The sequence below is a fragment of the Lichenostomus cassidix genome, chromosome 1Aa (assembly GCF_008360975.1).
Source record: "Lichenostomus cassidix isolate B80296 chromosome 1Aa, HeHo_3.0, whole genome shotgun sequence".
Lineage (NCBI taxonomy): Eukaryota > Metazoa > Chordata > Aves > Passeriformes > Meliphagidae > Lichenostomus > Lichenostomus cassidix.
The window spans coordinates 32,130,192-32,142,715 of NC_139480.1; the positions used below are offsets into that span (position 1 = coordinate 32,130,192).

The window sequence follows — 12,524 nt, forward strand, 5'->3', positions numbered from 1 at the left end:
GTTTTCCAGTTATTTTCCAGGATTGTGTCTTTGGAGCAGAGATCTGATGCAGCTTTTCGTTTGAACTCTTCAATACATCAGTACAGTGTGATATTTGGTTAGCAAGTTGTTTTTTTTGCTTCTTATCTATCCAAATAGTTTTACCTTTCCTAATTTACAAATGAGCACCTGGGAATCTGATGTGGTTTGAGTAGAAGAAAGATTATTACTGCATTTTCTCCACCCTCAGGAATGAGAAATGAGGAACTTTTACCCTCATTTCTTACAAGAATGTGACTTCAGACATGACAAAGATTAAGCAATAGGAAGCAAATGATCAGTAAAGAGCGTTCAGACGCTTACTTTTTGTTAGGAAAAAGGTCACATCAGCACATTTTGACACATACTCATAGCATCTTTTCAATTTTATTATCATATTTTTGCTTCATGTGTCCATAATTTTCGGTAGGATGACTCATAAAAGATCTAATTTTGGGATGAACTTGAAAACACCTTCCATAACCCGTTTACCTATTTATCTTCCTGAGACTTCTTCTGTACTTTAAAGTTACTTCATGGTAAAGGAGGAAATAAATTGTTCTATGAAGAGACTCTTTGAAGCAAACTTTTCTGAAAGCCAAATGTGTACATCCTTAAGGGGTGTAGAGTCAAAATCTGGTTTATATAAATTCATTAGTTAAGAGTGTGCAGAGCTTGCAATTTGTATGTTTCTCATGATACTGCTCATTTGTTTCCTCTTCTTATTCTCTATAATTGAACTGCTTGAAATGATAAAGGAAGCAGATTTTTTCATTAAACGGCTGTTCACAGTAGTACTTTTAAGTAGCATTTAAACAGTATTTAGTGTTACAAGTTTAGTATTTAAGTGAGTTTGAGCACAGCATCCACTGACGTCTGATGGGGTCATCGGTGTCCTTGCAAGCCACTGGAGCTTGCTTCAAAATGTTACCAGTTCTGCCACTGGATTCAGGCTTGATGTGTACATAATGTTAAAATTTTGGAGAAGTTGCTCATGATAATGCATGCATAGGATCCATAAAGATCCTTACCATTAGGTGCTTAAGGTAGAAATGCAAGAAATTTAAGCTGATATTTCTCCTAGAATAGTAACAACCATAAAGCAATAGTTACATGGGGTTTTTTGCAGCATTCAAGCTGCATCTGAGGAGTACTTATTTAGCCCCATCTCAGTCAGGACTAGTTCTTAGTGTTGACAGTTTAAATAATGAGTCTTTGCTAACCCAGCTGATTTTGACTGAAAGCAACATAGTGTGCTCACACAAGCATCTCCACCAGCGAATCCTAAATTGCAGTAGCTTTCTTCAAAATGATACACTCTGGTGTGTGGGGTGAGCTGGGAAAAATGCTACTACACAGTAGAAGGTGGCCTCAGTTCTACAATGTAGACTTTTTAAATTTTATGTAACTTTTGCAGTGTCTGAAATTTCTCAAATATCGAAAAAAGCTACTTGATAGTTAAGCCTCAAAATGAAATATTTAAAGTACATGTATTAATGAAAAACAGTGGACATTGCCGTTGAATATTTTGGTGCTCTGTGTAGGAAAAAAAGGCACTGACATATTCTTTAAGGGATAACAGATGTGTATTTATGAGACAAGTAAAATGAAGTATTGCAGTTGGTTGCAAGGTAAAATGTTCCAAGTAGACCCAAATTGTCTAATCTCTTCCTGGTATCCTCTAGGGGTCTGCAAGTACTGCTCACACCTGTCCTTGCCAATATTCTTGAAGCAGACCAGGCAAAATGCTGGGGATTTGACCAGTTTTTTGCAGAGACGAGTGACATACTGCACCGAATAGTAATCCACATCTTTTCATTACAGCAGATGACCTTGCACAAAGTTTATATTCACAACTATAATACGTAAGTGTTCTTTCTCTCTTTTTTCATTACTTTGGTCTTGTTCAGACTAACAGCATTGTGACCTCATGTCACCAGTGTTACAAATTCAGCGGCCTTTCCTTGGCAGTTTATCTGAGGAAGTGAAAGGGCATAATTCTCCTGCATAGTCATAGTGCATACAGAAGCATGCTGACCAAAAATAAAGTCACTGAAGGTCAAATCAACTGATCTTAAACTTAGTCTTATTTAGTGGCAGAACACAGACTTAATCCTTGATGTGTTAACAATGTGTCTGTTTTCACAACAGAGACCAACTCATCACACCTTTGTATACGTTGCTTATTAACAAAGTAGTTTTCTAGAGGCTGTCTTCATCTCTTGCTTATCTTGTCCTCAAGCATACAAAATGTACACATTGACAAGAGACTCTCACAGGGGTTCTGAAGTGGTAATTGGGAGAGTTTATATGGGGTTCACTTTATGAACATGAAGTACTTATATTAAAACTGTAAGGTGTGTTAATTTCTAATACATGGATACATACTGTTATTTCATCAAATGTGTAATTACAGTTCTGGCCATTTCAATTTCAATGCCCCATTTTTATTTTGAGAATGCCCCAATACTGATTTTGCAGAGAAATCTTGCTTCTGGCTTTTTGTTATTGTTTACATGTATGGTTGTTTATAAACTAGGTGTAGTATTAACAAGCAATAGTATACTAGTGCTGCACATGAGGCAAACCAGCACTTCCTATTAGTGTACTGAAGATTTTTCCTTCTTTGTAGGACGTTTTGCTAGTTTGATTTGGTTTACTTTTTTTTGTTGCTGTTGTAGTGGTAGGTTTTTGTGGTGGGGTTTTTTTTGGGGAGAGAGGTGTGGTGGTATTACGAGTTCTTATCCTTGTATCTGTTGATTGCTGTAAATAAAATTCCAAAGTGTCTTTGGTCTTCCTTATTACTGCTGTTTTAAGAAATAACCTGGCTATCTGATAGGTTACAGGTTGAATTTAAGTTTTTGACATGTAAAATACCAGATCTTTCTTTTGGAGAGACCATCCATGTCTTTGGAAGAAAAGGATATTCCTTAGAAAACTTAAGTGTGCTTCTTTCCCCTCATCTGGTGTTGCCTGTTTTTACTGACCTTCTGACCAGAGCAACTCTGTTTAGACAGACGTGCTTTGGCAGAAAATCAGAGGTAGAAAGGAAGTTTGATATTTTGCAGGAAATAGCATTTATTTTTGTAACAGGGCAACCTGGAGCCTTAGGCAGCGTGCTGCTTTTTTTCTACTTAAAAGTCAAATGCTTTATGTGTAAACCCAGTTTTTAAATAATCAGAAATTAAAGCAATTTTTATTTAAATAATACGGAGTCTGAATTGTTGAACTATTGGAGTGAGTCTAACCCCTGCTGATTATATCGTTTGTATTATAGAGCTGCTATATTTCATGAGTTGGTCAAAGAACAGACAGACATACCATCTCAGAATCAAGAACTGATATATGAAGGTCGGCGCTTAATACTAGAGCCTGGCAGATTGGCTCAGCACTTCCCCAGAACAACTGAGGAGAATCCTATCTTTGTAGTAAGCAGGGAGGCTGTGAACATTGTTGGATTAGTATATGAAGAAGGTATGTGAAAGTAATTTCCCCTTTCTTACAGCTGTCTTTTGTAAATAGTTTGGATTATTTAAGTGTTTTGTGTCTGTTATGTCTTAGAAATGCTGTTGTAAATTTTCCTTTGTTGAGATCTGAAGTTCTAAGTATGCAGTCCAATGTTTTTCAAAACTGCTGAGCATCCAGAACATTTTTACAGGAACAGTAGGTGTAGTGTTCCAAGTCCTTTGAACCTGAACATTTGTCTGCTAAGATGTAGTGGTGCTTATGGAGTTCCAAGCTTTTTTGAAGTATGACACTTTTAACAAGTAGAAAGAAACATTATAGAAAGTAATTCAAAGCTGGTTCTTTTGTTCTATGACTCACTAAGTGGAAAGTCAACTTTTACTTTTTTTTTTACTTGTTGTGAATGTGGTTAGCCTTTCAGTTAACAGAGGAGGTCTTTACAATGTATGTTTGCTCAGAAGATAAGGTAATGCCATAATGGGGGAAATAAAAGAAATAAAGGTTTTGAATTTCCATTTAGCGTTGAGAGGCTTTTAGAGGGGCCTATGCCAGAGCCCTTTTGTTATAAATGATGAGCTGGAGGACATGGCTGCAGTTGAGAGGTCAGTGTTGCTTTTGTCAGTACATCCTAAATGCTGACTGCTCAGGCCAGCTGGCACTGACACAAAGATGCTGAGGAGTGTGGGTAGGTGAGCTGTTTGTGGAAGGATCAACAGGGCCTTTATATTGTGGCACAGAGCTTTCTGAAGGAGCCAGCAAGCATGAGAGCAAAGGAGATTCAGCTGATAGGGGCTACCTGAGGTTTAAAAAAGCTCTTTGGTGAAGTCCTTTCCTTAAGAACGTCAATGAAACTAAGCCATAAGATAAAAAGGGAATGGTTTGCCATGCAGGCAAACATGGGGCTGAAGAACAGAGAGAAACAGTTGGCTCTCTCAATGGAGAGAGGTTGCTAGTGGAGACATGTGTAAAATCTGTGCTGTGCAGCATGTTCAGAAGTGAGTTTGGAAAAGGAAGTGAAGGACAATTTGCTGATGATACCAAGTTATTTAAACCATTTAAGACAAAGGCCAATTTTAAAGGTGTGTTTGAGAACCACATGATATTGAAAGCCATACGGAGACAGGGGGGGAAAGAATCTGAAATTTTGAAGTCTCTTCTGGAAAATAAGAAAATACACATATTTGTTTTATGTTTCAGTTTTACTTCCTAAAGTACATCAACGTTACGATTTGGATGGGGATGCCAGTATGGCTAAAGTGAGTAATTATCATTTTACATAATATACCTGTCTTAGATAATGATACTGAAATGAAAGCTACTTCATTTTCAAAATAATAATGTTAATAAAACTATTTTAATATGCTAATGAGGATTCTGAGTGATAGAAGTACATTTGTTAGCAAAGGATCTAAAAGTATATTAAAGCCATACTTTGTATATAAAATATGGTTTGGTTTTTTTTTAAAAATCAAACCCAAAGTCTAGTCTTCTAAATTCAAAGTGCACTGTTCTGTATAATTCAGTGTGGGGGGAAGAAGGAGCCTGATACTGTGTAGTCCTGAAGTTAGTTAGACTTCACCTCTCATAGTGCAAAATTTAACATTAGAAAAACAACTCTTGATCAATAGAGAAGAGTCTCTAGGACTCTGCAGAAGGGTAGAATTTCTGTTGCCTCTTAAAAATTTTCAGAATCTGTGGGAGACAAGGATGTTTCATTCTTTTGGTTGTTTTTCTGAAACTACTGAACATATGCACAGCCATGCTTGACTTTGTGATGACCATTTATACATGTGAAATACTGACTGCTGAGGAGTATTCAGACATGGTAGTCCTGAAAATGTATGCCCCTTTAAATACCAGTAGTCTTGAAAATTAATAAATAGAAAGGCATCAGTTGATACTAACTATTTAAAATATTGTAAAATATCTGAAACTTTGTTCTCAATTCTAAATAATGCAGCAAGCTTGTAAGTGGAAATGGGTAAATGAAGAGAATCTCTAGCCTTAGAATTAAAAAAGGGTCAGTTTTTACAAGTTTCTTTTAATGTATCTGCTTGATTCCTAAACTATTGAAGAAATTTACTTGTGACTTTAACAGAAATTGTAAGTTACATAATTTTTGTTTGTGGGATTTGTTTTCATCCCTAACAGATGCTTCAGCACAGCTGGAAAACCCATGTTTAGGTCTGCCTTTGTAATGGGTGTTTGGTTATTCATTTTAAGTTACTCAGGCCAAGTTACTCATTTTAAGTTACCATCCTCATGTTGCTCTTTCTTTTTTTAATCTATGTTGCTTTGTTGTGATGTATTGACTTGAAGCAATTGTTAAGAGAATGCCAGATCAATACTTATGTTTTTTTTTCCTCCAGGCAGTGACAGGTATTGTATGTTATGCCTGTAGAGTTGCCAGTTCTTTGCTACTTTACCAGGAGCTGATGCGAAAAGGAATTCGATGGCTAATGTAAGCAACTGATGGCATTTCATTGTGCTTTTTAATTTTTTTTAATTGATATGCCTTGATTATTAATACATCATTTTGTGATCTCTCGATATCTTGGGAGATTTTCTTTATCCTTGAGTAAGGATGTACTTTCTGAATTTTCCCCTTTTTTCTGTCATTAAGGAAACAAAACAATATATATATATTTTTACAATAAAAGTTAAGGTGTTTGCAAATTTACTTTCTTCTGTGGGTAATTTAAGTCTAACCTCTGGTAACGTGCAGATACAACTGAACAGCTTGCACAAGGTATTTTAGTATGAGGATTATGTTAATGCATCTGTAACTGAAAGGAATTCCTCCTGGCAGTTATTGCTGCTGGTATATTCTTGTATTACTGATTGCTGGTGGGATGGCAGTTGAATACTTTTTTAATAGACTAACACTTCACTTTTTTAGTGAAATAATCAAGGATGATTACAATGAAATGGTTCATAAAAAGGCAGAAATTGACATCAGGCTGGATTTCTGCAGCAGAAACATTGAGAAAGCTGAGAAAATGTGAGTAGAAGCACTACACCAGACACACTGAATTTTCATTATCATTTTTTGTGGCAATAGTATTTTAAGTTATGATTATTTGGAGTGGTTTTGCATATAAAAATTAAATTTGAGTCACCGTGGATTTTCTGCTGGCACTTTGACTTATGCAGATTAGGTCATATGTGTTACTCAAATTAGAGTGTTAATTTTCCACCTTAACCTAACAAGAACAAGTAATTACTATTGAGTAGTAATTGTGTATGTTCTTTTTCTCCTTTTTTCTCTCACTCAGCTCATTTGCTCTTGTTGACTGTAGAAGCTATAGTAAAGCCTGGACAAAGAATCAATTAGCTTTGCTTTCATTACTGCTTTTGTCACTGAGTTGGTTGCATATGACTTTAAATACTTCCGCTTACACAGTTTTAAGTCTGCAGCATTTTCTGTGTGGAAGGGATTTTAATGTCAAAATATAACATAGGGCACCTGCAAAAAAAAACCCCAAACAACCCAGCCCACCTGCCTTGCCCCCCTCCCAAAAAGGTGTTATTCTTATGCAGTGTGATAGGAACTTTAAATACCACCTCTTCTTAGCATTCTCCTACAGGTGGTAGTTTCCTTGTTCAGCCTACTGGCAGTCTTCCCCAAATGCTGTCTTAGTGAAAGCATTCTCTGAACTTGCCACCAGGCTGCTCTGAAAATGCAGATTAATGCACTCATGTACAACCACTGGGTTTGCACAGTAGGCTTAAGAATAGCCTTAAACCTGTTGGAGCTGCTATGGCTGTGCAAATGGAACACCTTATATGCAATAATGGTGGATACCCAAGGGTTTGACAGATTTGCTCTGTGTGTGCCAAACCTACCTTAAAACACAGGTGTGTCAGTTTGTATTGGCTTCAAAAACACAACAGTGAAATAGGGAAGTTGGTAACTTGCAAGATAACCCTGTACCTGTGCAGCCTAGATACTAGTTGCACTAGTTGGGAGGACTAGATCTTGTTCAGTCTGTGCTTGGTTCAGATTTGTGACTCTGGTGCACTCAAGAGTATCTCAGAGCAGCAGTTTGAAAAAAAATTACGTTCATTTGTGAACTGGAGTAGATGTCATGTGAACAGAAAGTTGCTATGTGTTTGCACATGGTCTTCTTGCTTCTTACAAAGAGGCAGGATTTTCAGTTTGTTTGACTTGCTAACTCCATAAACGTCTTCTAAAGGTCATGTCCTCTTGTTTGTCCTTCCTTTTCAAGGTTGTGCTTCAAAGCATGACAATGAAAAGTCTTTATTTGGAAAGGTAAACAAAGTATTGAACTTGAGCAAAGTATGTATTTTTTTGAAAGCAGTTACACTGTGACGGCGTTTTTAAAAATAAAATGTACATGAGACTCAACAGGAAAAATAATGTCGTGAATAATTTATTTGGCACTTGATCTATGGTCATATGGAAAGTATCAATGTGAACAGATGGTCCTACTATCCCAGCCTTTAAACATTTAATAACCCAGTAAGCTTTTTCTCAGAAAAGCATTTTGGTGCTCTGAATTATTAGTTTGTTAATAACTACTTTAAGTACCTTTACTTTAAGAAGAGTTTAAAAATTACTTGATGAAAGGAAGTAGTCTTCCACTGCCTTTCAAGTACAAGTAATGAGAAGAGAATAAACAACTCAGGAATGGAAGTATCAAACCTAATTTTAACAGCTCCAATTTAGGAAAAAATCAAGGAATGTTTTTTCAAAACTCAAATGTTTCCATTGTTAATGGCCACTTAAATTTATCAGTTTCATGGCTGTTGCTTGACAGAGACTGTATTTCATATACAAGAAAAGGCAGTTACTGTTATGATCTGGATTCAAGAAATACTTCTAGTATATTCACTGCTTGTTTATTTTCTTTTTTTAACTGCTTGGGTTTTTTTGTTGGTCAGATATGAAAATTTGATGCAGATCAACTTGGAAGCATCAGAAGTGGATGAAATTTCAGAGATACACACAAAACTCTTGCGCGTAAGTGTCTTACAAAGTTACCCTGTCATTCTGAAAATGGTGTTTCTACAGAAAAAGCCAAGTACATGGTAATAAAGGCTTCTCTGAATAACAATTCTGAATTTTCAATGTAATTTCTAGTTTGCCAGTGGTTGTTAAAATGTCCATTCATTTTAACAATGTTAATATCTTTCTGAAAACAGAACAAATCATTTTATATTAGCTCAGTGTAGTGAAAATAAGTTCCTGAAAATACATTCCCATTTTCTAAAATATTCAAGAATTATAACCCTGAAATATATTTTACTTTGCTTTTTTATTTTTCTTTTCCATTTTTTTTTCCTTTCCTTAAGGAGTTGTTGACTACTTTCTTGGCTTTCTAAAATGTTCAAATGCAAACACACTTCAGAGTTATCTGCTTTGAAATGTGCATCATGTTTCCAGACATGTAAAGAAAAAATTGAAAATAACTTTACACACTGGGAGCAGGTGTAAAGTTCTCAATTCTAAAAGCAAAAGATGATTAGTGCATTTTTAGTTTGAAGGTTGTATGAACTGCAGAGAAAGGAAGGTATGAATTATGTGAATAGTTATTATATAAATTCTTAATAAAACAGAAGAACAAGGGTAGAAGTAAATAAGGGATATATGAAAGGTTGAAGGTTATTGTTGAAAGAAAATAAATTTTAACTAACAGAAATGCCAGCATCAAATATGATTCTTTCTTTAATAATACCTTGCTTTATCTGCTACTAGCAAAGCCTAGGCAGATAGTTGGATATATTTCTTTAATGGACATCAGTGAAGCAAACTGGTCTGTGTTATTAACATGCTCAAGGAATACTCAAGTAATTTTTCACTTTACACAGTGATAAGATTGAACCTTCTTGCTCTTATGTAGCTCTCCAGCCCTCAGAGCACAATAGAAACTAGTCTTCAAGATATCAAAACCAAACTTTCTCCTGGTGGTTTACTGGCTGACACCTGGGCAAATCAGGAAGGCATGCATCCAAGAGACAGAAAGTGAGTAACTGTACTTATTGTTCTGATATGTATTGAATTCTGCATTGAGTTGTAGTCCATAAAACTCATTGATAGGTATTTAAGCTTATGTATAAAATATCTTTCTCTTCCTTTTGTCACTCTAGTCCAGAAAGGCTGCAGGCGCTGCTGTCTTGCATCACAGACATCTATTATCAGTTCAAAAAAGACAAAGCAGAACGAAGTAAGTACCTTATTTGATTCACTTTTAATATAAAATGTAATGCAAAGGACAGTCCTTCAGTTTGACTAGGGTATTAGTGGTAGGTATGGAGAGTTAGCCACAGTGGCTGTCTTAGGTTCCTCTTAGTGTGATGTTATGTTAAACCCCATATGAATGAAACACCACTATTAATAACATAAATTTGAATTGGAAGACTGGAAAGGAGGAAAAAAGTCTATGACCATTTTTACCTATCATAAGAAAGAAACTGCGTAGGAAATGGGTAAACTTAGTAGAGTTTTGCATAAATATAACTAAGAGAGTTAGATTGGTAATGTCTGTCATCTGCTCTGATCCTAGGGCTTCCTTATAATGAAGAACAAATACACAAGTTTGACAAGTAAGTTTTGAAGTTACCTTTGGGATCTACCATGGTTGCTTTCAGGTCCTCCAGGTGCTCTTGCCAATAACCCATCCTGTTGATTTTTATTGTAAATTGTAACCTCTTTAGGATTGCTGTGTAAAAAATTTCTTTTAAATATCTTAAATACATAGGGGTACCAGCATATGATAATGAATTGCTTTCTGGCTGTAGAGTTTTTTGATTGATAGGCCATCTAAATGCAAAATACATGTTTGTTATGTGAGCATAACTGTTTTCTAGGAAGTAGACTTTTATCCTGTTTTTTCAGGGAGAAAATAGCCCTGAGTACGATCAAAATTACTTTTTAGTGAAGGTGTAGATAATTTTCTACAGATGAGTAAAATATGGACTAGCTGACTGAAATTCTAGAATGATTTAATCTTCTAGGAAATATAGCATTCAAAATTAATTTTAATGCCTTTCTTCATGCCTGTTCAAAATTGTCACTCATGCAAGGTGGCCACATTAAGCATCTGTGTGTAACTTGTGTCTCTAAACTCTGATCAGTCTCCACTGATTCCATACTTCTGTTCTTGTCTAAGGATTTATTCAGTTCCTCATATACCTAAAGTCATTTAAGTTGCCCTAAGGTATCTGAGACATACTCTGAGACTGGGAGGTAGGGCACAAGTCAGATGGGAAACCTACACCTTTCTGGACAGGTGGTCAGAAGCAGGGCAGGATGTCTTTGATGGAGAAGAGAAGGTTGCATGTAGGCCTCCTGGTGACCATCCAGTAGCTGAAGGGGGTGGCCTACAAGGAAGCCAGAGAGGGAGTCTTCATCAGGAACTGCAGTGATAGGACAAGGAGTAATGTCTTCAAACCGTAAGAAGGGAAATTTAGGTTGGATACATTGAAGAAGCTCTTCTCTTTGCAGGTGATGAGACACTGGAACAGGTTGCCCAGACAAGCTGTGGCTGCCCCATCTCTGGCAGTGGTTTATGACAGGGGGGTTGGAGCAAGATGATTTTTATTGTCCCTTCCAACCCAAACCATTTCAAGTTTCTATCTCAAATGATGCTAGATGCTTACGTTTAAGTAAATAAGTTATTCCCCATGGCTGCTCAGTTGAGTGCATCCCTAGACTTCGCTGAATGTTGCATGAATTTAGATACCACTTACGAATTTTCTAAAATGTCTTGCTCTTGCTACCATGAGTGTGGCTTCACTGACAACTACTGATAGAAAGCTGTCATGCAGAGGGCAGAACCATGCCACTTGATCTTCCCATAGTGAAAGCTCAACTGGATAACTGCCAAGCAGAGGAGAGGTTTTTCTACTACTAAAACCATGTCATTGCATTAGAATATGATTAATTTCAAATAAATATGCTTCATTTTCATGGTTTGAACACTGGTATATTTTCTACGACAAGCATCTCCCTGGGACTGTACAGGTTGAGATCCTAACTCCATCTTTTTTATACTTGATTCACCCCAGAGGGAAATGGCAGTGGCTTTTGTTAAGGACTGTGTACTATTAGCAGCACAGTCTCGCCTTTGTAATATTTACCTCTAGGCAGACAAGGGACCAGCGCTCAATTTGAATTTTTTTTTCTGGTTGAATGATAGGTATGCTTTCCTGATGACAGTCCAGCTACACTCTAGCTAGAATTTAATTAACCAATATCTATCATGCAAGACTTAATGAAATACCAGAAGTAGGTGTTAGTCTATATTGTTCCAGTATCCCTTACACTTACTGGCACAATGCATAGCATGGCGAGGCAGTTACACTGGGACTACTGTCTGCCACACTAACAAGAATTGGGTTTTGTTTTGCTTTCCTTTCCTTTGCTGCTTGTTTCTTTTTCCTCTTGTCATAAAATTAGGCTCACACAAAACTCCAATTCTTTTTCTTGCATGTATGTTACTCACTGCAAAGGATTATTCATATATGCTGGAAGTTCCAAGTATCTGCAGTAGGCAAATGTGAAATAATTAGGACTTTTGTCCTTTCCATTTAGAATCCCTTCTCCTTAAATATACCAGCTGACTCAAAGAAGACATTTGACCATTTATTCATATACAAATACAAACTAAATGCTTCAAATATTTTTTTTCCCTCCCTGCTGGGGGGTATTTTTGAGAAATAAACTGTCAGTTCCTGTAGAATGTTGAATGTTTACACATTATAATAGCCTGAATAAAGGTGGCTGCAGAGATTTCAAGTCCACAAGTCTTTCTCCACATTTCAGATAGTTAGAGGAATGAGGTTTTGAGTTCAGTATGTCACTGTTTTGGTTGTTTCTGTGTTGCAGGCAGAAGTTGTATTTGCATGCTACAAAAGCCATAGCTCTTTTCAAAGATGAATGTGTCAGCAAGTATGATACATTTTTGGACAAAGCTGAGGACTGGACAAGGCAAGCTATCTATTTCTTTAGTATTTGGTTATGTTCACTGTCCCACTTTTATATAGGCAGCTCTTAAAAGAAAACTCTTTTTCTTTTA

The 12,524-nt window shown here is 36.4% G+C and overlaps 1 protein-coding gene across 2 annotated transcripts in view; it reads left to right on the plus strand.

The window, feature by feature from the left end:
- Positions 1-12,524, plus strand: part of TBK1 (TANK binding kinase 1) — a 28,168-nt gene that overhangs the window by 10,716 nt on the left and 4,928 nt on the right. For both annotated transcript variants that reach the window (XR_014847248.1, XM_085044259.1), the window contains exons 8-17: positions 1,704-1,883; positions 3,296-3,492; positions 4,681-4,739; positions 5,853-5,944; positions 6,383-6,484; positions 8,389-8,467; positions 9,348-9,469; positions 9,595-9,671; positions 10,011-10,050; positions 12,335-12,436. Coding sequence is in view for 1 of the 2 variants with exons in the window: in XM_085044259.1 (XP_084900385.1) it covers positions 1,704-1,883; positions 3,296-3,492; positions 4,681-4,739; positions 5,853-5,944; positions 6,383-6,484; positions 8,389-8,467; positions 9,348-9,469; positions 9,595-9,671; positions 10,011-10,050; positions 12,335-12,436 (1,050 nt within the window). In the remaining variant the exon portion in view is untranslated. The remainder of the gene's footprint in view (positions 1-1,703; positions 1,884-3,295; positions 3,493-4,680; positions 4,740-5,852; positions 5,945-6,382; positions 6,485-8,388; positions 8,468-9,347; positions 9,470-9,594; positions 9,672-10,010; positions 10,051-12,334; positions 12,437-12,524) is intronic.